At 38.3% G+C, this 26,973-nt stretch overlaps 1 protein-coding gene across 1 annotated transcript in view; it reads right to left on the bottom strand.

Annotated features, from left to right (window-relative positions):
* Nucleotides 1-26,971, bottom strand: part of RASA1 (RAS p21 protein activator 1) — a gene marked incomplete at its 5' end in the record, with an annotated part of 52,405 nt that extends 25,434 nt beyond the window's left edge. Inside the window, 9 exons of the mRNA XM_026037241.1 lie at nucleotides 651-729; nucleotides 6,338-6,488; nucleotides 7,234-7,286; nucleotides 8,403-8,434; nucleotides 9,441-9,558; nucleotides 10,345-10,415; nucleotides 11,288-11,423; nucleotides 13,221-13,370; nucleotides 26,871-26,971. Of these exons, the coding sequence (XP_025893026.1) occupies nucleotides 651-729; nucleotides 6,338-6,488; nucleotides 7,234-7,286; nucleotides 8,403-8,434; nucleotides 9,441-9,558; nucleotides 10,345-10,415; nucleotides 11,288-11,423; nucleotides 13,221-13,370; nucleotides 26,871-26,971 (891 nt within the window). The remainder of the gene's footprint in view (nucleotides 1-650; nucleotides 730-6,337; nucleotides 6,489-7,233; nucleotides 7,287-8,402; nucleotides 8,435-9,440; nucleotides 9,559-10,344; nucleotides 10,416-11,287; nucleotides 11,424-13,220; nucleotides 13,371-26,870) is intronic.
* Between the last annotated feature and the right edge of the window lie 2 nt (nucleotides 26,972-26,973).

The raw sequence follows: 26,973 nt of genomic DNA, 5'->3' as shown, positions 1-26,973 counted from the left end.
TCCAATTGTAACAAAAAGTACRAGCTGACAATGAATTTTTAGGTTGGAAATCAAGACTGAGTTTCTAACCRTCAAACAGGACAGCTTGGGAATGGAGAGGGAAAGAGAAGCACATGAAATTTAGAGCAAGCTGGAAGCTAATGGAAGAGACAGGTGATGCAGCCGCCTTATTGCTGGTGGTCTAAGATCAACCTGTGCTCTGGGGCAAGATCATGCCTGGCAATCCTAGCCCTGCTGATCATCCCAGAAGCTTTTCTGTGCATACAGGTTTCCTTTACCCTGCCCACAAACATGAGAATGAAGAAAAATGAGAACAACAACAAAAAAAAAGCAGCTGGCAGCAGAGAATTAGGGCAGAGCACAGAATCAGGGCAGAGCCAGGTGCGACTGGGGGCAGACGCTGCAGCCCAGGGCAGAGCCRCCACACGCGAGGGCACGGGCAGAGCTCACCACGTCTCCCACTGACCACGAGCTGGCCTGTCACGAGTGAGTGGGAGTGAGGATACAACGAGACAAACACAAACGGAAAAAACAATCCTGGGGACTGGATGAAAGCTGTTGAACTRTAACTGATCTCTGCTGTCATCCAGTTCCTACGTTACAAATACATCCGATGGCGGTTACGTCAGTAGCTTCAAAAGGAGCCTTACCTGCATTGGAACAGGATCTTTAAGGTAATACCCTTCAACAATCTGTTCTTTTCTATAGTGTTCAATGATGTCAGCAATACTGTTCAAGTAAAAAAAAAAAAAAAAATGCTTACTTTTTCCCTTGGCAGAGAAATTTGCTTTTCCACACAATCATAGTTTCCTCACAAATTCATGGTAAAAAGGAAATGTCAAATTTCATAAATTTATTTGTAGTAAGTATAAATATACTTATACTTTATTTGTATAAGTAGAACTTACTAATACATTGAGGTCAAGAACATTTACAAAATAGTACTCATCACATTCATTCTAAACTCTGCAGAATATTTTAACTAGTTGCTTAAAACGCCAGATGAGGACACAGCATTTTTCTCATTCAAGTAACACATATGCACTCCTAGCTCTCCAACAATTGCTGCTTCAGTGGCAATCATTTCCCAAGTCCTAGAGAACCAGGGAAAGGGGAATGTGAGACACTTCACTGTGCGAAGTAATTTTTTTCTAGGAGTACAGGAGTGGGAAATTGTACATAACACAGATTATGCAGATTACAAAACTTCAAAATGACTGAGCCATCATGCTAAATTAAAATCTCTATCAATAGCACTCCTCTACAGGGAAACTTGCATCCCAGTTACCAAAATCTGATAGAAATTGCGTTTTGAAGGATCAGGGGAGAAGTAGTGATAGATGAAAACTAAAATTCAACATATCTTTCAACATATCTTTGATGTGCTCCAACTTATTTKTGCAGTTATTGAAAGTTACGTTGTAATAAAGAACAGCAACATAAACATCAGCTTAGATGAAATACACATACAATATCAACCTGAAAATAAAGAATCAAATAACTAAGTGGAAAATATACTAAATACACTTGCTCGTTGCAAAACTGCTGTTAACTGTATGTGCAAATACAATCAACAAGACAGGCAATGAGATCTCTGGCCCATTACAATTCAACACAATTGTATCCATCACAGGAAAAATACATGAATATTGTATGATAATGAAGACAAATAAAGCAATAGAAAGCCATCTTTGTTAGCTTTTATCAATCTTATTCACCTATAGCTATGAAATAGTGTAGACTTAATAAATCAATGATTCTTTCCAAAAAAGCCAAGCTTGTGCAAAATGATTTGTACTTCTCCTTCTCTATGACTAAAATCAAATAATTTATTTCAATTTTTGAGAAACAATATTACAAGACATTTTCTACATGAGAATGTAAACCTTATCACGCTGCACAATATATTGATTCTGTCGTATTTTGTGCTGAACAGCTATAGCCAACAGCTTCTTATGAGGACAGTCAATAATAACGCAGATTTATATGACGTTTCGAGTTCCTCAGTTCAAGAATACCTTGTTTGCCAGTGTCTCCTCCTGTTCTTAGTCATAAATAATCACCAGGAGGAGTCCCCCAACATAAGAGGCAATTGTCCAATTCCTTCCAGTTTCCTAACCTGAGCTGACAAGGAGGCTGCGTTACGATCCTACGGCTTGGTCCTTTGGGCCTCTTCTCTCCTAGGTGAGCTCACCTCACATGGTCACGGTAATTGCGTTACCACTGAAGCAACCCAAATGGCTGAACAAAGCAGACATTGCAAACACAAAGGAACACAGTATTTTCARAAAAATACACTAGAGAAAGTGAATTTGCAAGTAATAAAAGTTACCTAAACGTGTAAAATGCACAACGTGAGATTAGAATGACCACAAAGGGAAAGAAGGATCGTAACCATTTTTAGTGTCTGACAGTAACAGCAACAACAAAAGAATTCAACTTACACCAAATGCATCCAGGAAGGTATATACAAGTACAAATTAAAAGAGAAAAAGAAAAAGGAAAAAAAAAAAAAAAAAAGAAGAGTTAAGCTTGGTTTGATTTACAGAAATAAAGATGAATCTCAATACCACATAACAGTTAATTTTCAGTAATTGCAAAGTATTTAGCATAGGGCTTAATAGGCCCTAGGTCTAGACTATACAGATACTTTTAAAAGCACTGTATCACCGTGAGCTGTATTAGCCCTTTAAATCTCTGTGGGTGATTTAAAAGGTCCAAAATGCAGAACTAAACAACAGCATTCAAGATATCGTTAAAGAACATATTAAGACTCAGGATGTTGTTTAGCCTATTAAAACATGAATCTATCAAATCCATGTTTTCAAATTAAGATAACTTGAAACCTTGTTCACTGTGAACTGTTGGGTCAACTTTTCTCTCTTTTTTTTTTTTTTTAAAGACATTTTCATCTTCTTTCACATAGAATTTCCAGATTGAAAACAAAAATAGGAGTGTAGTCTTCCATCTCCCCCATGGAACTGAATAATACTGGAATCTTGAACATTTACATAGGCTGGATTTGGGAAATAGGCAGAGAGGAGAAAGGGGCTGAAAAAATATACTTTTCCCAGTATTCTTTTCCTACTACACTTTTAAAAATTCAGAATTAAAAACCATATCATAGAATGCTTAAGGTTGGAAGGGACCTCAGAGGTCATCTAGTCCAACCCCCCTGCTCACGCAGGGTCACCCAGAGCACGGGGCACAGGGCTGTGTCCAAGCGGGTTTTAAAGATCTCCAGAGAAGGAGACTCCACAACCTCTCTGGGCAGCCTGTTCCAGGGCTCTGTCACCCTCACTGTCAAGGTTATATATGTTACCTTACATTAAAATATGCCAGCTATTATTCACAGGTGCATATGCACCGGTGTTATTCATGGAATCACAGAATGGATGAATGAGTGAAGTTTTGAAGGATGGAGTCTTTGGACAAGCTGTGCCAGGGTAAAAGCATCCTCGTAGTAGAAGTTTTCTTATTTTTAAAACCTAATTTCCTGTATTTCAGTCTGTGCCCATCACCTCACTAAGGCACCACCAAGCATCATCTTGGCTTCTTCCCATCYAACACTCAAGCACAGCGACAAGATCCTGTCTGCTCCTGCTCTTCTCCAGGCAGGAGAGCCCCAACGCTCCCAGCTTCCCCTCCTATGAGGAATGCTCCAGTCCCTGACCCTTCGTGGCCACTTGCAGGAAGCCCACAGCACCAGGCCAGGCATTCCCAAGCACCCTCCCACCCAAGTACTCCCATCCAAACACCCTTCTAAGATCAGATGAGATCAGGCATGTTCAGGATGGTATAACCAGGGGTAACTTCGATAGGTTTGAGTTTTTACAATACGCAGTTAGTAAAATTACCACTAAGAAATTACTTAGCATTTTTTCTTCCATTAAAATGTAGTAATTATTTCAGTAGTCACCTTTCTATGTTCTCCAAGGAAGAAGTGAAGTTCACATGAACTACATGACTTAGTGAAGTCCTTGGGAAAATCCTAATTCACTGTAGAACCAAATTCCCCCATCTAHATGCTACACACCAAGACCTTCCTGTGGACAGCCAGAACACTACCAATTGACTACTTTGCAGAGCTGAAATAATGAAAGTTGACCCTTGTATGATGGATCGTAAGTACAGCCTCCTCATTACATAGACCAACAGAAGTAGTGAGCAATTTGGTGGGAGAACCTGCAAAGGGGAAAGACTAGTGGACAGAGCCGACTTCCCGCAGCTTCAGAGCAACCCTACTATAAAGGATAAGTTAAAAAAAGCGATTCTAATAGGTCTTAGTAACCAATACTAAAGGTGATACCTCGAGAACCTTTATTGAAACAGCCTATTATAGAACAGTTCAGAGTTCTAATAACAGAAACTGTGAAATGCAATTAAACGAGCAAGAGCACTCCCTTATTCTGAAACTTTTCAGCATGAAGAGGAATTCTCCCTTTTTAGGTAAGCCATAACGAAACACAGACTTGCATAAACTCACACTTTCTGTGTCTCTGTTCCGGATGCAATGCCCCGTTTCATTTTTCTTAGCTTCTTCCCATTGTTCTATACAATAATCCACATGAGTTGTCATATAGTTAAAAACTTTCTTCTTCCAGTGTACAAAAGAAGTGAATATTTGAATTCACAAGAACTTTATCAACTTGATCCAGTAAATGTGAACTTGCACAGAATTTGAACCTAGGAGTAGATTAGTACCCTGGAACATACGTATACAACTAGAAATCTTTCAAAACTAAATAAATTCTCTTTCACAATGTTAAGAGAATAATAAACCAGGTGTATTTTGCATGTATGTGGTGTGTGTGTATATATGTATTTTTATATAAATAGATTCACAAGAAAGCTGCACACCTGACCAACCGAAGATATCACAAAACAGTGTTTACCCTTGCTGATCTTTATAGCATTTATAAGCTCTTACCAAATCACTGCAATTTAAGTGCCAAAATATTCAAAAATCACAGTAAGCATTTCATAACTCAGTAGTGCTTAAGGATATAAAAATATACTCTTCATATATAGCATAAGTATATAAAATATTCATATAAAAAAACTCTTGGGATGAACACACTTCACATACACACTTCAAGGAGAGCATTTAAAAGCTTCAGCATTCAGAACAAGAGCTTCTGTAAGCGGTACCTAACTAGGCACAGTAACTTCCTGAAGGTACACCACGTAATGCTACAAAACCGTTCAGGATTAAGACTTGAACTAGATCTGCTAGCCAGTTTGATCCGAGAGGGGTGGCTTTAGCCCACTGTCCTCCTGAAGCAAGGAACCAGAGAATGGCCAAAGCAGCATTTACCTTCCTGGAAGGCTGACGCTGCAGCCAGCTTGATTTTCAGCGAGGATGCCTAGAGGCCRGACGGATTAAAGCAGAAGGCATTAGAGCAGCCTGTGCAGGGACTGGCCTAGGCTCGTAAGGTTCCAATTGCTTAGGCTCACACTTGAACATGTATGGCCATTCGCTCAACTTAGCTAGGAGACCTTGATACTTTCTCAGGTTCAAGGACTCCTGCATCTCTAACCACTCAGAAGCCAAGCTGGAAGCGAGAGATACTGTCTACGGGGATGAAGGCACAACCTGGTTCCAGATGAACAAATCCAGGAATTTTCTGATTTTCTGTGACCCACAACGGCCTTCATTAAAAGGGGGAGAGGAGTTTTTATTACTAAAATGTCTCAAATCTACAACACGCTAAAAAGAGGATTATTAAGGATAGGATTGTACCAATAGCCTTTCCCATGAAAGGAGAAATCCATGACTTGTCATTTCCTTTTCTTTTTGTACCCATTATTGTATTTTTAATGCCAACAGCAGAACGAASCATTAAGTTTCCTCACCATAAACGATCTGCAGTTCTGAATAAAGTATCATTCACACTTTAGTATAATTTCMTTTTTCAGTAACAATGATCGTTTTTTCCATTCTTGTGAATATCTATTTTTACTATTTATATTTTGACATGCCAATCAAATGTTTCAGATACAAGTAGTTTGTTTTACTTTCCMTTTTCATTCTGCAAGAAGCTTCATTATGAGCAGTAGCTTCCAAGGCAACACAGCATTCTTCATTACATGCCACAATCCCATTTATAGTGGGAATAACCTGGCTGAAAGAAAAAATACTTTGCAAGAAACAAGTTGCACAAAGGCTTCTGAGGGCTTTTAAAACTTGCTTAATTATAAGCAACCACTAAGCAAGTTAGGTAAAATTCTTAGTGTACTATTGAAAAGATACCAAAGCCTCATAATTACAGCAAGTAATTACCACAAACAAGTTTGATAAATTCTTTACACAGTTCCTTTAACCATTAAAACTTACCTATTATAATATCTGCCTCCCATCATAAACTGATTGTTWGACGTTGGACATATTTTAAAACGTTGAATATTTTCACTAGTCCGAAAATAAAGTGAATAATCACCAGGTGTATTATCTGAAGGCCTCACAAGAAAACTGCACACTTGGCCAACTGAAAAGACATCGTAACACACTGTTATTCACCACTGCTTTTTTACAGTGTCCTTCAAAAGCTCTTAACTAATCCCTTTCCACATAAATTACCATGAATCGCACATTTAAAAGACAAATACAAAGTCTAGGAGGTAAGTTCAAACATTGAAGCCCCCTCCTCTTTACCCAGATGAGATGAAGCGCTACAAAACTGCCAAAGTTGATGCAAAATGGTTTAGCTGTAGCTGATAGTCTGCCCACAATTTTTCCATCTCTTCACAAAACAGAAGTATCTGACAAAGTACCTTCAAAAAATAAAAGATTTTTGCCCTTGTATTTAAGGTACAGTTTAACAATCTCGATTTTTCCATTTATGTTGGAGAGCAGGGAGACAAGGGGCAGGGCTGGAGGGCCAGGGACAKGTCATTTAGATGCATTCTCCTCCTTAAGGAGGAAACAGTATTTTCCATTCTCTCTACTCAGTATGTTGATGAAGACAAGTAAGAAATTACTATAAAGTCAAAAAACATTTAGCTGATTTAATTAAAATGATGAAACTAACTGTACTTGAGACTAAAAATACTCAATAGATACCATAAAAGATTTATCCAGATTAGTGTTTTTCTGTAGTAGCAACTACAAGTCAGCTCAGAATTAGAAATTCTTACGTTCATTCACAACTCAATTTTTGCCACAGTTGGATATTCACCAGATTACTTTGTGCCATTTCAATACCATAGTATTTCCATCTGAAATACAAGTACCTGTCATCAGCAAATTGTAAGCCTCTTGTTTGGAGATCTTCCCATGGAACCATCTTAACAAAGATGAAGAGAAAAATTAGAAAGCAAGACTATCGGCTCTCTTTTTTTTGGTTGTGGTGACATTGAAGGCTCTGGCACCTAAGAATTAACCTTTTTATATAGACGTTTAACACACATAGACTGAATAATTAACCACTGTGTAACTCAGTGATTCTGTTTTAAAATGAAATGAAAAACAAACAGTAACAGATATAGAAATTAATTTTGATGATGCTCAAACCTAAGTGTATTTAGAGATGATAAGACATTGTTTAAACAATAGGTAATTTGCTAGGCCTTATTTGAGGTCAATCTCACATGGCAATTTGAATCATGAAATGCAAAGCCCTTACAAGGAGAGGAATATAAAGGTTAATTAGTGTACAGAGTAACTAAAACTGAACTTTGCTGGAAGTTGGGGAAGTGGACCCTGGCTTTGTTAGACTAGTGAATGCTGCTTTTATCTCACACCTGGCATCTTGTGTGGAATCCTATGTCAAGGGTACTGTCCTAATAAAAATTTAGCAGTTTCTGTCCAGACTCAGCTGATGCTTATGACCACACAGAGCAGTTTGTCAATGTACAACTATTCAGGTTATTTCCAGCATACCATAGTTATGCCTTAAGACTTCATTCTGCCTTTTAAAAAAAAGGCAGAAATAGGGTGTACACGTCACTCCAGTTTTTAAGCGAGGGGTGAGAAAAGCCTCTTAGCGCATCAGAAATTGCTCTACCACACCACAGTGCCTTCAAAGGACAACTCTGGCTATGGGAATATTTGAAGGAATTCCCGTGTGCCTCCTCTACAATCCGCTGAGCGGCACGGAGATCTTTGGACCAACAGATAACCAACAGTGCCTAGGCTCCAAGCATCCACTACAGGCTACTTAATAAAAAAAAAAAAAAAAGAGCAGCTCCTACTGTGCACCTTTTGAGTGGAAGTGAGCATAAGGGCACTTATCTAAGACTTCACCACTGCAACACACATTCACTTTAGGCATAACTGACTTGAAAGGCTTGTGTTAGTGATATATGTACTGTCAGCAGTGAATATAGAAAAGTGTCAGGCAAGCTGGTTTACAAACAGTTATTTTGCAACTTGCTTTTAATAACAAAACAAAAATCCTTACATTTTGCCTTCATGTGGATCTTCTTCTCTTCCCTAATGAGAAAATTTACATATTAAGTACATGACAACAGTATACCTGAGACTAAAAAATAAATTCTACAGGTTAAAACCTTCTATAGAAATAAATAACACTAATAACCTTGAGAAATGTTTGAACTCAAAAGGATTTTCATCTTATTCACTAAGTGGAAACAACCAAAATGATATTTCAGAGGATTTTTGTTTCTCCTGTGCTTTACATTCTTCTTTACAGACAACAACTTTTTCATTTCAACTTTTCTAATGCTGACTTCAATTGCTGATTTAAAAGTCTACAGGACAGTCTCTCAAACTGAAATGCATTACAATTTAGCCATTCACATCCTGATACAGATCTCAGCGAAACAGGCTAAACCAACTCTGCCATTAGGAAAATGTACAGGCCGTGCAGGAAAACCGCAGGRACTCCACAGCAACAGCTGAGCTTTACAAAAAAATGGTTTTTGAAGTCWTTAAACCATCTTCCCTGCACTAATTAGACTATCTTCAGGTCACCTGGTAGGTTTYCTGACTTAGCATAAACAATTTATATAAGCCAAGGTAATTAACGCTCCACAAAGTTTTTAAAATAGACTTTGGTCCTCCCTCTATTCGTGGCAAATATTAGGGATTAGCAGATTCATTAAAGAGACAGTTGAGTTTATGGTAAGTATGTCTAGGAAATTCATAGTATCATTCACCTGTACATGAACTTGTTTGGATGTGTGAAAAAGTGTTTGATACTGCTTTTTTCCAATGCTGAATTAGACTTGAAGGTTAAACTACTTCAAAATTGGTAGCTCCAATTAATAAAAATAAAACTAAATAGAAATACAAACAAAACTAAAAYAGCACACTCACCCACACAGAGCAAACAACATTCACACAAAAAAAGCACGTAASTGGAAATCTGGCAACTAAATTTTGCTGGGTTTTGCTTATTTCAATGCTATGCTTAACACATCCCTACCCTCATCCAAAATCTCATTTCTGTAACAGCTCTGAATATAGAATTACTTACCACTTCTTCTACCAGGTCTTCTACAATAAGACCTTGTTCATCTGTCCGTAGGTTTGTAACCCACATCCAGCCATCTTCCAACTCATTGTGGACAATAAACATGTCTCCTTTGAGGAAACTGAAGGGAGGTTACAGAGAGGTTTAAGCTACAAGTGCAACTACCATGTAAAGTTTGATAATAAAATAAAAATGAGACACTCAGCCTAGCAATTCATTCACTTTTTAAGTGATAAAAAGAATAAAGACTACTGGAGGTTACAAATCTAAGAGTATCATTTGTTAAATACAGAATTTAGTTTTAAAGAGAGAAAGGGAGAAGAGAAGGSAAGGAAGAGTCATTCTTGCTTTATTTTAAGGACAGAGAAAAGAATTTCAGAAGAAAAAAGTCAACAGATTTCTAAGCACTGGCAACAAAATCAGTGCTAGAACACGACCGTTTTCTCTTCTACTCTTGTTAAGTTTATCAGACAGTCAAAGTTCATATTCTCTTTCAAGTGGTCTAGATTGGGTTGACTTGAACAATTTATCCATTATTAGTTACTTCTGCAAGCATATCCGGGGRAACAGCCTTGATACTTTTTATGCCAAACACATTCCCATCAAATACTTTTTTTAAAACCACACCAATACATAAACTCGCCTCATATCCAAGGCTATGTAAAATATAAAGCTCTCTTAGAATACAAGCAATATACCTAAAATAAAAGTGTAGTTGCTATCTCTTCCAGAAAAGCAAAAATATATATACACATATATTAATGTTTTAACCTCCAAGAATTACACATAAAATGAAATAGAAAAATATATGAAAGGTATTTGCATAGTGAATATATACCAAAATCATTATTATTTATAAACACTTCAGTAATTTCCCAACTGCTTCTACTCRTTGTTAAAAGCATACCTTATTTCATCAGTTTCTGGCACTTTGGTGTAAGGTAGAATTGCTCGAACTCTCCTTCTGTCCTCCACAGGCTACAATTTAAGACAAGAGAACGAAAGTGTTACTTTCTCCTTTCTATAGTAGGATTCTTCCACACAGATTTTGCCATTTGGAAGCAAGTGACTAGTAAGAGTCACTCATACCCCTAGCTGGGTTAAAATGTTTAAATTTAAAAATTCTATGCATTAGAAATATGCAATACATACAGTTGGCTAAGAAAGCCTCCATTTTGTTTCTAGCCTGTAGCACCCTAGATAAAATGTTATCATCTTTTTACAAATTAAACAATCCCCATGAAAGGGCACTTAATTTAGAGAAGTTCACATGAGTTAAACATTCAGATTAATATCTAACATTGAGTTTAACATTCATGTCATATCTCTATTCATTTTTTTTTTCCTAAGGCAGAAACAGGACATAGCTTGTAGGGTTCTTTTTTTTGTTTTGTTTTTAACTACTAACATTGTTTTAAGGCTGACCACTTGAAAGAAACCCAGCTTTCAGAAACTTTGGTTCTTCCCAGAATTCATGTTTTGAAATATCTGATACATAAAATATCAGAAAACAAACATTTTATTATTTTGAAATACTCTAAGTCTGTGTAAAACTTTAGAGGTAACTGCATTATAATAGTGCTCTTCATACACTTTCTTATGGCAATTTAAGTATCACACATCTGGAGATATCTGCAATACCTCATATTTGGCTTTCTAATCACATACTTTCATTAAAAAGCATTTCTGATTATTATTTGTATCAGTAAGGACACCTTTGCATACACCTTACACTGAGACGACTCTAAAACTAGAATAAATGTTTCTACGGTGTTTTCTTTATAGAAACCTGAACACGGAGCACAAGATTAATGACACATAAATAGACAATACTTAATGTTTTTACTTGCCTCTGGAGGTGCTACTGGAAAGAGTAATTTTTCCCCCTTAAGCAAACAAGACACATGACTGTAATAACCAATTAGGTCTGAGAGCGAAGCAAAACGACGCCCACCAATGTAATAGTCTCCACACATGGCAATAATCCTGATTAAGGAGAAGAGAGAGGAAAAAACAAAAACTTGACAGAGGAAAAGATTTTGCTATATTTTCTTTCTTTTTTTTTTTTTTTTAAAGGAAGGATAACATTGAATTTTTAAAGCAGAACATCTACATTTAGCAAAGTTAGAGACTCTCACCTAAAATGATGGGATTTTAGTTGCACATATATATATATATATATATATGCTAAAGGAAGCTTAATCTGAAAAGTATCACTTTTAGGAAACAAAGTATCAGGAGGATTGTTTAGCAAAGGAAGCTTCACCCATCTCTGGGAGCCTGCAATATATATATATATATATATGCTAAAGGAAGCTTAATCTGAAAAGTATCACTTTTAGGAAACAAAGTATCAGGAGGATTGTTTAGCAAAGGAAGCTTCACCCATCTCTGGGAGCCTGCAATTGTCAAAGATCAAGTTTTGCTGGAAGTGGCACTTCCACCCTGTAGGGTACAGTCATCCACCCTATAATCACTTGAAATAATTTTAAGGCTGCCACTCTTGAGGTTGCCAGTGTTCTTGAATTACCTTTCTAATAACAGAAATCCCTTCACTCTGCACTTAAATGAACTCATAAGCATGTCATCTCTAAGGAACTGTATCAACAAATAATTAATTTCCTTTGGATACAGTTACCTCTGTGTGCACTCTGTGGAGCTAAGAATGAAAGATTCTTTAATATTGGAGAAAAAAATCAATCAGGACTCCTTTCCTCCAGGAACAGTTAATTACTACAGACTACATTCTATCTGAGATAAAAACCATATCATGGTGGCATAAACCAATACTCAAACTCCTGCTGCAGCTCACAGACAGAAGGTACAGTCCGACTGTGAAGCACAACAGTTAACAGCAAGTATTGACACAGCTTAGTTTTCTGCTACTGCCCGCTATCCAGTAAGCAGTTCCCAAACAGAAGGAGCACAGCTGAGCAGCTGYGACCGGCAGCTCAAACGCAGCATGCTGCCAACATGAGTAAACTTCCTCTGCACTGTTTTGTCTGCACCAAGAAGGACCAGCTTGTGTCAAGGCAGCACCCAGGCCTCGGAGCTGCAGCTCATTAAGTGACACGCATTCAAGAACTACCCTCATTTGTAATGCAAATGACACCATTTCAGGGCACGTCTGGTACAAACATGGTATCCTGGTTCATTTCCCTTTCCAAACTTGACGGATTTGCATTAGTTTCTTGCTATCTAGATAGCTGACACAGGGGTTTTTCTGTTGCTGCAGAGGCACCGACCTCCCTGTTGTGTGGAGATAAACCTTACGCTGCAGCACATTGCTTGCTGACTAACATTCAAGCTCTTCCTGGAACACACCTTACTTATGCTAAAGGCAATAAAGGAATTTATTAATATACATAAGTTGCTAATGGTAAAGTAATCCTAGCTACAATTTTGGATAAAGGACTATTTGTATTTACAGCAACTAATCCTAGCACATACCAAAAGCTGTTCCAGAAAAACCCTCGGATTATTAAATACACAAGCTCTTTGTTTCCCCTTGATGTTTCTTTCCCAAAGGAAAGGAGAGCACCCGGGTTTGTTAGAACTGTGCCATTCAAGGATGTCCTGTGGGCTGCATCAAGTGAGGAAAACACTCAGAACAACCTCTGCTTTTTTAAGTAGCATGTTTTAAAAACAATTAAACCCAAGAACTAAATCATACGTGAAAAAAAAGTCAAAAATACTCAATTATAATGATTGTTTTCTATAGCATACTGAGATCTAAAACCATAAACAGATGACCGTATTTAAAAGAAAGCACTTAATTCTCACCTAAAATGATTGACATTTGCTTTGCTAAGGAAGGAAAGCACAAAGGAGCCTGGTCTCCGATCGCTCTCTCGGATGAGGTAACTACCAGGTTTGCCTGCTTGCCGGAGCCGCTCCTCGGCAATTGTTCTGTCAAGTTTTCCATGATACCACCTGGAAAAAGGACATACACATAAAACTGTAGGTGAGCAACCTGCGAAACTAAAGAAAGCTTTCAGTCAAAACTGATGCATTCAAAACATTGCAAATAAAATTGTCACGTATTTGCACAGGCAGTCTCTTTCAAGCTGCTTGCTTCCAATGAACAGTACTCACAAGAGCGCATAGGCTTTCAGATAACCCACTTCCCCACATAACTGACACTGAAATGCTCCCTGAACCATCCCAAGGGGGAAAGGATCTAAGTTGTAAGCTCTTCTCTCCTCCCAATTCACTTATTTAACCCCACCAGAGGTGACTGATCTATGTCAAAGACTGCTTTAAGCCTATTCAGTCTTCAGTTCAGACTGGATTTCCCTAAAGCGCCCATTGTGGGGCGAATTGTAATAACCTGTTTCTGAATGGACAAACTCAGATAGCGCCCTAGAAAGCCTGCATCTAATCACGATGACAGCAGCCACCACGCAGTCCAGCCCCAAAACACAGGCCAGCCTTTCTTAAGCACAAGGCACAGCCTGTCAATTAAACCCAAGCACAGATGCATGGCAAAGCACTCACCGCAAAATATGAGTGTTTGATCTGAAAGGTTAAACTTTTATCATTCAAACACTCCTCATCCTTAACACAGTTTTGTTTCACTTACAAGTCTTTAGTCAGATTTCTTTCTACTCCAAACTGTCAAATACTAAGTTTAAAAGGGAGGGAGAAAAAAAAAAAAAAAAGACTAAAACACCCACACAGTAGTAGTGCAGGGAGCAACAGAAATACAAAGGCAACCGTTGTTCCCGCCACCTGTTAAAAGGGAAAACAGATATGTCCTTCCCAAAGCCACAGCAGGCTCTTGAGCTGCACACTGGAATTATTTATCAGCCCTGCACCCATCTACTAGGTTTACATGGGGATTCAACCTTAAATTCCCATACTGTAGAAAATACCATCTTTCACATGGCCACTGTTCTGGCCTACAGAAGTCTCTATTTCAGACCATTAACCAATTGTTCTACAAGTTTCTGTGTGTCTTCCTAGACTGAAACACAYGCTGGAAGAGAAAGTACTCTTTTAGGTTAATATAACCAAGAAAGGAGTTAAAAAAAAAAAAATCACAGTTCAAAAACAGAACAGCTGGGCTGTTGATAAAAATCATGCCAGAAACCATTTTTTTCTATGAAATGGAAGTGAAAGTTTGTTTTGAAAGCTTCTATCAGAATGAAAATCAGATAAGACTGAACAGATATACACCACATATACCAGTAGAAGCAGCATCCATCTCCATATTCTTTACAAGAGCCGAGTAGCACCTCTTGCTGGTAGAGCTCTCTCTTGCTTCTCCTCTTCATCTGAACCTTCATCTGAAGAAGTCAATAAAAGGGCTGCTCTGTCTGGACAACTGCACAGCACTTAAGGCTTGAAAGCAGTGTCAGAAATGTCTCATCACACTCCAAAATACAGTTTTGCTGACAGAAACCTCTAGTTTAAACYTTCTCCTAGAAGTAGTTACTCATATTAACCTTATCAGGAAAGTCCTGTGAAAAATGACACTAAATTCAAGACTCTGTTCTGCGGTGTCAAGGATGAAATAGTYTGCTCTGAGACAGTAGGGTTTACACCCAGAATTAGTTCGTTTGAAGTAGGTGTCCTCACAACTGGGCTGGCTATTTGCTGTTCTATATGCACATCCACAATCCCTGGGCCGGAGCAACCTTCCTGAGCAAGGAATTCTTCGAAACCAGCATTCCACAAAGCCTATTTTAAACAGCACTATCAGCAAGCTTTTAGCTGGTCCAATTATCACCCACTTGAGAAAAATATTCATAACTGTACTGAGCCCCRCACTAGGTTGCAATGCCAAGCCAAAAGGCCTGCTTTCAAACTCAGGAAGGGGGGAGTGCTACTAAGTATGCAAATAACTGAAAAAAAAAAAAAAAAAAAAAAAAACACACACCACAACCCACACACCAGGAAAACAAAGAGGCAGGATTACTTGCAAAGCTAAAACCGTGGCTGTTCTGTAATGGAACAGTATTTCTTGTCACACACTCAAGTGCTCAAATTTAAAAGAAGTTTAAGTTTTTCTAATCAAAACCCCCTGCCTGCCAGCAACGGGTATATCCCACATATTGAAGATTAGTTCCTCTAATGCTGAATAGGCTATACTTATTTTCTCCCATTAAGTGTTTTTTATGAAGCATAAGRGAAGATATTTGTTACCAGGTAAAGTATAATTAGGTTTAAAAAATGTATTTGTTCTCCTATTTCATGAAAAAAGTGTTTTCTGAAATAAAAATATACATTTAACTTATAAAAACAAAGAAATTCATTCTCAATGAGCACATTTCAAATACAATTAGAAAATATACTGCAATTCACAGTGTGCTATATATTACTGTAATGCATAAGGTATTCTACCTCATTAGCTACAAAAATAAGTGTCAACATTGAATTTAACTACCTACTGATAGGAAATYAAGATACAAATGACAGTAGAGCAGAGAGAGTCAGTATTCAGCATTGGGAGTAGAAAACAGCTCAAGTGATATCCTCAGGAAGCCTCTGTAGATAGCACACATCTTTAGAAAACAGGATACACGCTGAAGCACGAGCCTTTACGATATCATTACAGTAAGCCAAAGGCTTTTCGGGAAATAACTGCATTCTCCCCACAAAACAGTTACACATCAYTAGACAGCATCACTTTATACAAGCAATATACAGCAGAACAGCATTGTAAGAATCAACTTTAAATTGGTGTATCTTATATCCTATCCAGCTATCACCTGTCTTCAATATAATACACATATATAGAATAAACTCAATAATTGATGTATTGAGCTAATCCCCATCATTATCTTCAAGTAGTTTGATGGTAAATAGTAAAGAATATTCTACAACTTACAGCTCTCAGGCTGATTTAAAGATATCAGGAGTTCAATGAAGAACCAGCCTTACCTACTCTTTTRAAACTACTTCTGTCAAGTAGCATTTTTTTTTAACAAAAGGGATTTCTTCGTCTTTGAAATAATTTTATTTTTTAATACCAAGTAATATACTGAGTACAAATCCTTATTACTGAAAATCTTTAAGACTAACACTACAGAATCACCAGTTTTGAAAAAAAAAATCTATCCAATACTCCACATTATCCAAAGAACTACAGAGCAGTTTCCAGAATTACCCCTACTCACCATACTTTCCATATCAAAATAACAACAAGTGAAGACTAAAGGCCAAGCTGTTACTCATTTTGAGAGAGCAAATTCCAGATGTTCTGACTAACTTTCCATCAGGTATCTCAAAGAAGCTTTAAGTCAGGTGTTTCTGCAAAAATCCACCACATTAATACATGACAACAAACTACTTTCCCCACTATTAGAAGGCTCCACATTTTATAAATCAACTTTACTCTTGGGCAGACCAAACAGCTCCACTTCCAATGTGTTCACTTAGCAGTGATGCTAACTAACAAGACATCTTGACCTGCATCAAGTTTCTGAACAGATGTAAAATGCAGCCCTATGTGCAGTACACTACAGCATTAGTCTAATGAAAACTATTAAGGTTTCCCCAGAAAAATATCAAATAAAAAAACTGACTGACTGTTTATATGCATAAATAATATATACAATATATAACTAAGTACAAAGTTGTCTGTGATTCTTATGAACTTTATGCATTCAAATTAGAGCAACGCACTATGCACTTAAAGATTTATAGTCTTTATCACTGCCAAAATGACATTAACTATGCAAATTTAAGTGACAATAACTCCCTATTTCCAAATGTTTTGAGCGAGCATAACTAAATACTGTGAAGGCAGATCTAGCACTCTGTAGTTACAGCAGCCATTATCAGATGTACTGAAGGAGAAAACCTAAGTACTCTTTCAATAAAAGCAATCCAGTTATAAAGTCTTACTAATTACACATCATAACTTAGGTAGCTGTTTTCATGACCAACTGTTAACCATTGCTGTAATTAATTAATAGCCCATATTGCATCTTTTTTAATTCTAAGAGAATACCAACAATAGACTTCCATGCTTCACGAGCCAATGTGATGCTCTGTGAGAAAATACTTCCATCTGCCAGTTTAACTTAAAAGCAACATATTCACAACTCCCACCCTACGAATCCCAACTTGAATTACAGTAAACAAGCAGAATGCAGACCCAACTACAACATCYTAAGCAATTCTGGCCACTGTGATACATCCAGCAGCCCCAGCAGCCTGTGCAGGTCCCGCCAGCCCTTGCTACCGTGCACAGGAATGCGATTACTCGGCCTTGAGCAAGCTCATGCTGCAATTATAAGCTTCTTGGCCACAATCTGGGAGCACTAGGAGGTTCAGGAGACACACAGGCTGTTCTCAAAGAGGTAGCAGACACTGGATTTATCACTTGGAAGGAGGCAACAGTGGCTTCGTCATGTCATGAGGTTCACTTACGTTTTTATTTACATATTTCCTTTTTGCACCTCAGCAGAGCAAATCTTAAGATTCATTGTTCCATTAAAGCATTTTGTTTTTACACTATGCTGCAGCTTTTACTCAGGAATACAGTAGGCCAGGGAAAAGATGAAAGAAAAAGCAAGGGAGGGGAACAAAAGTGTTTGCCAGCATCTTAGAAATGGCCAAAACAGTGTGCAGACCTCCCTATTTCCTCTAGAAAAAAAAAAAATACAGTGCATGTAAAAGCACAGATCAGCACATCTCCATCAAACACCACATTCATTTCACTCAGAGCTCCTGTCCTTAACCATTTCTGGCTGCTCCTGTGAAACTCAGAGTTTCAGCGAAAACATGATGTGTGCAGGAGACGTGGTGGGAGCTCCCCATGCGCCAGCACCCCTCCCATACCTTTCTCGCCGTACAGGCTCTCATCGCCATCGCTTCTGGAGGCTACGCCAGCTCTACCCCCATCAGAAGCAAAACAAAGCACAGACAAGATTACCTTAAAGTAAGAAAACTTTTGAAATTTCAAACAATCTCAAACACAGGTTTCATGAAGGCAGAGGAAGAAAGAAAACTCCTGCATCTTCATTTCTTTCTATTCTGTTAACGCCCACGGTCTCAAGATTTTCCTTTCTGATAAGCAGCAAGACTTGATGCTCACATTCACTCAAGTTCCGTTCTAGCCTTGCCAGTTTCTCTCGGCACAAAACGTTAACCATATTCTTAGTTTTCACCAAGCCTTATCCAAGCTATGCTTTTTAACACCTTGTCCCCCATCTTCATTAGATTTAGAAGATACTGTGTAGTTCTGCATTATGTCTTTCATGCATATTATTTGTCAAGATTAATTTAAGGTAAGCTTCACYTGCACTTAACCAAATTCACTGCCTACCTCCATCCTGTTGGTCACCATTTAGTAGTTACTAGTTGACCAAGTATTTGCAGTTCCCCGCATCACAAAAACTCCTGCCAAAAAAAAGGCTCTCCAAACATATTCCAACTTCCACACTGCATACATGTATACGATAATAAAACAGGAGAGCGCAGACTAATTCAAAGCTAAAGGGGGACCAAAAAGGCGAAGTAAGTGTCCTATCGAAGGCCAAAAAACTGAGCAAGTGGTAAGCATGAAATTGTTTCATACTCTCCTGGAATTTCATATTTTTGAGGTCCCTAAACATCAAGCGGATGTACAAAGTAAAGGTAAGCCTATCAAAGAGCAGGTCTGCTTTTCCCATTTAGCTGTTTCAGACACATTAGAAACAGTAAGAAGAAAACCAGATAAGAAACAAGCCAACTAATATGGAAAGTTACTCATATAGGCATTCCCTGGTACACCAGTTGTGCCAAACCGTTAACGTGGGGAGTTGCACACACTACCTAAAGCAGCCATTAAAACACTCCCAGCCATTAAAACACTCCCAGCAGAACATTCACCAACTGCAGACTTAACAACCAAAAAAAAAACTTTATAAAAAGACTAAACAAGGATAGAAAGCTGAGATTACTGTATACTCCAAAGGCAATACACTTTTTTTTTTTAAAGAAGATTCTAAAAGTTTCAACAGCTTTAAGGACAAATAACATAATAAGCCTTCAAAGAGAGGTAGCCATGTGCCAGCAGTAATAGAAAACTTAGTGACTCAAAAACTTCCAATCCTATCTGATATATATTTACAATAAAACTAAAAAGGAACATTGATGGCTATCTCCTTATTCTTTAAGAAATGGAGCTAAATAGGTTGAGACATAGCTCTCAAAGCAGCTCACATATTCTTACTTAAGAAATGCATTCTGGGACTCATTAAAGATTTCGGCAGGCATTCCAGTCTTATATGTTTCATTCTTGTGCCCTCAGCTCAGAGATATGCCTTTAACTGTTTAAACTAGGAGTAATGCTCCTAAGGAAACAATGTTAATAGTGTTGTGCAAATCAGCAGATTTTTTTTTGGGCAATAATTAATTTCTAAAATGTTATCATTTGCCCTGTCTGCTGTTAATTTCATTAGAATTACCGGTGACTCCTTAACCTTCTTTGTCTTTGTGCCTCATCCTTTGTCCATCCTTGTTGGACTTTCTCCTCATCCTCTTACTGTTCCACCTGCTAGAGCAGCTTTGTCCATCAGAAGCAACATGCTCACTCAAGGGACTGCAGTTTGAAATAGGAAGCCTCTGCCTCTCTGGTCCTGAACCTCACTCCATCTCCATCTTTACCTCTTGGTGAGCAGCACAACTCCGCGTTAGGAGCTCAAATTAATGTTTTCCTCAAGTACCCCACTCACAATTCACCTTGCACACCAGACCTCTTCACTCACAAAGTGCTTCTCACCAGGGAGAACAACTGCTCTAAGAAGAATTCTTGGGAGATTAGAATTGTAAACACTAAAATGAAAGAGAGCACCAATGCCTAAATGGATAGACATCCCATGCTTCCCACAGACTACAGAATCACTGAGGGGAACGGGAGAAAGACCGCCTACGGAGTATGATGCATTACACATTACGTGCACTGAATTCCCACGTGACAGAAAGGAAACCTGTAAAATCATCCAACTCGTAATGCTTGTTTTAGAGAGTTTGCAACCTAACCATTCTATTAATATGTGTGTGTGTGTGTATATATCTGCATGTTCAAACTGTTTCTAGACTTGAATATAGAATGAGATGATTATCCATCTGGAAGCAGAGAGTTACGAACAAAACCTCTGCAACAGGCAGTTCTTGAGCTTCCTTTTGATTGCCAAGGGGGAGAAAGAACAAAAAAGAGAGAGAGAAAGCGAGAGAGAGAGAGAGAGAGAGAGAGAGAGAGAGAGAGAGAGAGAGAGAAACCCACACACGATGAGGGAAAAAAAGTATAGAAATTTGGATTTGGCTTCAGTTTGACTAAGACAGTACACTCAGCTCCTTAGCACTACAGACTATCCTCATAATCAACTTTGTATCTTGCAAGTCTCCAATGCTGTTTACTGACGCATATACAGAAAAAAAAATGATATATTGTTCCTCTTAAATTACACCTTTTTTTTTTTTTTATATACAGAACTTATCTATAAGATAACCTCACAAATACTAAGGAGTAAACCACAGACAAAATATACTTCTGTGTGTGTACTTCGGAGGGTGGACACTCATATAAATATGCGTCCTATTACAGAAAACAAGTGGACTTAAAGTAAAAAACTAAACCCCACAAAACTACAGACCAAGCTTTTCAGAAAAGCTGCTTATCCAAGTCTACACAGAACCACCATGAACTCCTGCACTATCAAATGCTGACTAAAACTAGACGCATCATTAACCTCATGGTTTCTTCAAACTACTCCAGAAAAGGCAGCAACATATTGTGCAATAGTAAATTCATTAAAAAAAAAAAAAAAAGTCCTTTCCCGAGTATATGCAAGTAGCTAGCAACAACTGAACAACTCCTTTGTCAAGGCAATGACAGGATTCCTTAATAGCAAACTAAGATTAAGTATTCCTATGTGGTTGCATCCTCTGTTGCTTTAAAGGCAATTACATATAGCTAAAAGAACTCAATACTAACAAAGATACTTCAACCTTAGGAAATACCCCGCAAAAGAAAGAACCCTTAATCAAAAGATTTCTACGTGAAGAATCTCCAGAAGCTTTTCAAAAAAAATGAAATTTTAAAATCAAGATGAGAATGAATTTCTTAAAACCAGATCACCATAAAAAACACTCTTTACCTACCAGAATTGTGTACACCAAGTGTCCAGGAAACCCTCATACTCCTTCCCTCCAATGCTGCTTCAGCTTATAAGCTTATTTAGAAATGTTGGTCTGTATATTTAATTATTCTAACAGAATGGTAAATCCAAAAAACTGTACATTACAAAATGATGAAATATCTAAGTAGCATTATCAGCCAGCCAAGAAAGAAAAAGGCAAGTTTAAAAGGCACTTCCTTTTATAGCCTTTGCTATTAGCTACTGCCTGACATGATTCCAGACTACTTCAAGTGACAAGTTTCAGTAAATAGGTTGCCTAATAATAACCCTCCACCATAAACAATATATTTATAAATATACAAAACAAGTTATAGACAGCATGCAAGAATAGAAACCTCATTTCATTCCAGAGTTATAGAGCAGACGTTTTGCATGAAAATAAGACAGATTTCTTAAGACTGCCTGTAAATATATACAACAGTAGATGGTAGTTGTCAAGCGCTGATGAAAATTTGCTGGTGCCGACCACACTCTAGAGGATCACAGAAAAATGCAGGATTCTGTTCTGTGAGGATGCTTCTAGGCCACTTAACAGTAATGCTGAGACAAGACACCTTCCCCTTCCACCTACTGCACCCACCAGTGAGGGAGAAATCAAGATATTTTTTAAAGAGAGGAGGAAATGTGGGAAACTGGAACACTACTGAGGGACTCTCAAGAATGCATGGCTGAACAAGCAGATGGGCCTGCGGACGCCCATGCTACCTAAAGGGAAATATCAGCGTTCCTGCCCACAGGCAGCCCCCAAGCAGGGCGAACACGATGCTGCCCTTCTCAAGCGAACAGGCCGCCGGATGGAGCGGCCAAGTCCCACATGGAGCTCTGGGAGACAACACACAGCGCAGAATAAAACTGCAATGAAGTACAGGTCAAGAGGCTCTCAAATAGAAGTACTGACTGTATACAATAAACTCCTTTCTGAATTTTTCCCACTAGCAAATTCTGTTCTAATTTTTTTTCCCCTTCATCTGAAATTTCCATTAATGTATGTACCAACCATGTTGTCTACTTACTCCTTGACTTCCTATATAGGGTTACTTCCTATATAGGGTCTGCTTCTCCTAACCACAAGAACTAAGGATTTATAAACAGCAAAAAGAAAAGTACCCAAATTACAAAGTCTACACAAATCAATTCACCATCCATCAACCTGCAAAAATAAGGTGCTTCCCTGCATTTTCCCTCCACACTTTAGGAACAAGCCACCAAAGAAACTCATTATCTGAAAAGCTTACCTACTAACCACCTTAACTGCCAAACAGAAGCGGATCTTGCACCAAAGATCCTGTCACATCGCATTGTTTTTACTCATTTTGCCTAATGCAGCAAAATACAGCAATCCTCAGTACTCAGTGCAACACAAATTGCAACAGAAATTGAGTTCCGAGTAAAAACGACAACAACAACACTTTCAGAAAAAAATCTTTTTCATCCTAGCCTTCAAAAGAAGCAACTGCTGCAAAACTCCAGCCTTGCTGCCACTGACAAACTTTTCTCAAGAAACAAGAAATTCACTCTCCATTCAGAGAGAAAATGCATCCACTCAGGCCACTTACATTTAATATTTCTCTACCTTGCTTTCCATTTTCAGCTTTCTTCCCTACCAGTATGTTGCCTTGGTAGACACTATGAGATGTATGAATACAACTGCTTTGGGTAAGATTTTGTTCTAAAAGACAGTATTTTGACAATCTACTTCATTCTATAAGGTTGAAAGTTTTCAATTTTGATGGATTAGCATTTCAAATTGATAACCACTGCTTAAAAAGCTCCGTAAGACAATGTGAATTTCACTGAAATGTACCGGAACAGCTCTTGCTATCTTAATGCAAAACAAAGATGTACAACAGTCTCGTCAATTTAAGATGCTTACTTAAACAAACAGCTACACTATGCCACCTATCACTGGTTTACTACGAAATTAAGTAGCATTCAGTAATTTTGAATACATTTCCATAATAACATTTTGGACTCTCCTTAGCTTTTATCAGTAAGCTTTGCAGATGAAGTAGAAAGGGTGGGAAGAAAAAAAAAAAAAAAAAACACGACTGAAAGGAACATGGAATCGCCCACAGTTCCCGAACATCCGATGCCGCCCACACAACATTAAACTACATCATAAACACGCTACTTATACGTTCCTGAGAAACAAAAAAAAAGCAACTCACAAGAGATAAGCCTTAAATTAGTTTCACAACGGAACAGGGAAGATAGAAATCAATCCTACTTTGGGATTTCGACTTTCTGACTAAAAGGAATCTGTTAGATACTGACAATCTCTTCCCATTCCTTAATAATGAAAGAAAACATACTAAAAGAAGGCATGACTTTCTTTAGATACTTGGAAAAGAGAAGAGGAAACCAAGTATATTAGGTGGTTGCTAATGAAGACCAACACATCCTGGCTCTGAACAAACTATATTTACAGCATCCTGATGGGAAGTGCAGAACTTGCATCTGCTTCACTTCCCATCTCTTCAGGTTAGGTTTACTAGGAAAAATTATTATACCAGCTATATGGTATCTAAAAATACATCGCTGTAAAAAGTTCCATCTATGAGAATTTATTGTCCTACGAGTTTTAGATTTTTCAGGTTTTAGATTTCATTTCCTTGTTTTTCCTTTTTCTTTTTTTTTTTTTTTTTTTTTTTTCCCTCTTAGCATTTGCAAAATGCAAGTTAGGAAGATAAAGCTGTACCTAAGTTTCTATAGGAAGCTACATTTCATTTTACATAAAAGGGCCAAATTTCAGACTAGAGCACGAACTAGTAAAGACTAGCAGCATCTTTTATCAATAGTTTTGTTTGGAGTCAGCAACCCAATCCAGTAAGTCCTGAAATGTGATGTTTATCCAAGGGAAGTCCCAGCAAGTAGTTACTGTTTTGCAAGAAATAACATCTTTTCATTTTTGTCTTTGTCACATAAAGCAGGGCCAGGAGCAAAGAGCTGCAGCGTTTTTTTATGCTTATAGTAAGATATGCTAAACAAGACAAAGAAACAACCACTTGTCAGAATCACAGAACTATCCATCAGGCACACCATGTGTGCTTCCTATAAAAACTGAATGAATTAGGAGGAAGTGGAAAAGGGTGGAGCTGCCAGTCATGTTTAAACAAATGGAATAGCAGTTCTGTAATCACATTCAACTGGAGAAACTTACTCTAGGTTTAAACTACATAATTAATAACTGTTCCTAGAGACTCATGTTGGACTCTTTCCTTAACATTTTAAGATGATAGATAATATTACTCTTTGTTTTGGTAATAAATCAACAGTTCAATGCCATGAAAGCAGATGGTAAGACTATAAAGAAAGGGCACTTCCAAAATAAAGCAGCAGGACTAAGAGGATACAATTTACTACGAACATATGGCCAATTTAAATGACTTAACTGAGAATAGCAAAATTTGATTTTATACAAAATATGCACATGAAAGAGGAAAAAGCTGTCCGATTATTTTTCATCTGTCAGCCTACCATTTCTCTAGAAGAGTTACAACAAAGGATAAAATTAAAAAAGGAAAAAAAGCCCTTTGAAGTAGACAGAGGTGTAAACTTCTAAAACAATTTTTCTAGCAAAGTTTATTTCTTGGATTTTTTATATAAAAAAGTACACTCAGGATGTGCTACTTATCAGAAAGTTTATACCTTCATTAGGAAATTAAAAATCATGTGAGCCTATTAGTTACAACATTTTCACACAAAAATCTGCTTAGATCTGTATAAGGAGTAAAGTCCATTAAATATCAAATAGGCAACTCTTCATAGACAAATCACTAGCCCAGTTTCTAAAAACATTTCCAGGGAAAAAAAAAAAAAAACTCGACTTATCCTTGGTGAAACATCACAATCAGTTCTAACAGGGGGAAAAAAAAAAAAAAGGCAAAAAAAAAAGCAGCACTGTAATCTTTCAGAGAGAAAAGCCACCAGAGCAGTATTCGCAGTATCCTCTTGCTCACTTGACAGGCAATATCAAAGAAGCAACTGGACCTTCATGCGTTTCTACTTCCCTCCTCATCCTTTGTCTAAACTGCCTAATTACCTCTTGCTCCTCTGGGAAACACCGAAGGGCAAGACTATTCAAGCGTTGCTTTCACAAAACAAGGTCTCAATCTTCACAAAATTCCACAGTAAGTCAAAAAACTAAAAGAGGAAATGATTATTAGAAAGTCTATCAAGGTGACAGGGACTAGTTTTTAAAAGCATTAATATTACAGTTTACATCGTCCATCCAACTGTAGCGGCTCTGGAATCACTGGAAGTAACTCAAGTGTCAGAATTAACTTCTGCATTATTTTACAAAGGAGAACACATTAAAAAATGAACCTAAATTCAGATGGATTTTCAGATGAACTTTCTGACCTTAGACCTTGGATGCATCTGCTCTATCTCGAAACCCTAGGCTTTCCACTATGCATACTATACCTTCAGGAATAATGTATTTGTGAATATCAACGTAAGCAATTTAAGCCTTTGAAGCCATTTCATTTTGGGGAGAATAAGGTACCTGCTCGAGGGCTATCTTCTGTCTCGCATGAGAACAGTTGCAACTGCTTTACATAAACTTGCAGACTTCCTACAGTTAGTTCACTTACCAACTCCAAAGGTTGGGTTTAGAGTACTCACTGACTACATGAACTCTGTATGTGACTATCTGATCTTATATTTCACAAAATACGAGCACAGAACTGTTCTGCCTCTCGTTCAGGGCTCTTCTTCATATTACCAGCACTGGAGGAATGATGATTAACCTGGTAGAAAAGTTTAAGAGCATACTGAAGAGTTAGGGTTTTTTTTCTTTCAAGTACCTCTCCTCTCTGAACACAGTCTACAAAAATAACTTTCTGCAAAGCCAGCTGAGCAAAAATCAGGCACTAACGACAAAAAGCAGCCTCTCCACTAGTACATTAATGTACAGTTCTATGCACTTCAAACGCACGTCTCAAGACCGGCTCAGTACAAAAGCGCGTGTCCCATTTCCTACAAGTGTAGCTGAGGTGGGAAAGCCGAATTCATTTTTCTCAGCAGAAACGCAAGACACAACGGCACGGCTGCAGCTGGTCTGGGGCACGAAGAGACCCCCTGCGCGGTGCGCTACGAGCGGGGTCCCGGGCAGACCGCGAGCAGGAGAGCCCGGCTCCGCGGGCCGCCGCGAACGCCGCCGGGCCCACGGGGCAAACCGCAGCCTCGGTGCGGGGGGGCTCAGCTCTCGGCGCGGCCCGCGCGGGCGCCGGTGCCGGTAGGAAGCGGCCGGTGCCGCCGCCCGGGAGCCGCGGCGCTGGGCGCGGGCGCTACTCACTGGTTGGTGGGGGGCGCGTTGAGCGGGATGGCCACCTCCTCCTCCTCGTACTCGGGCCCGTCCAGCGAGTCGCCCTCGTCCACGGTGCCCAGCGCAGCGGCCA

Source organism: Nothoprocta perdicaria, unplaced genomic scaffold, assembly GCF_003342845.1.
Source record: "Nothoprocta perdicaria isolate Ctin4 unplaced genomic scaffold, notPer1 scaffold_194, whole genome shotgun sequence".
Lineage (NCBI taxonomy): Eukaryota > Metazoa > Chordata > Aves > Tinamiformes > Tinamidae > Nothoprocta > Nothoprocta perdicaria.
The sequence above is the reverse complement of the archived record's forward strand: the minus strand, read 5'-3'. Positions and strand labels throughout refer to the sequence as shown.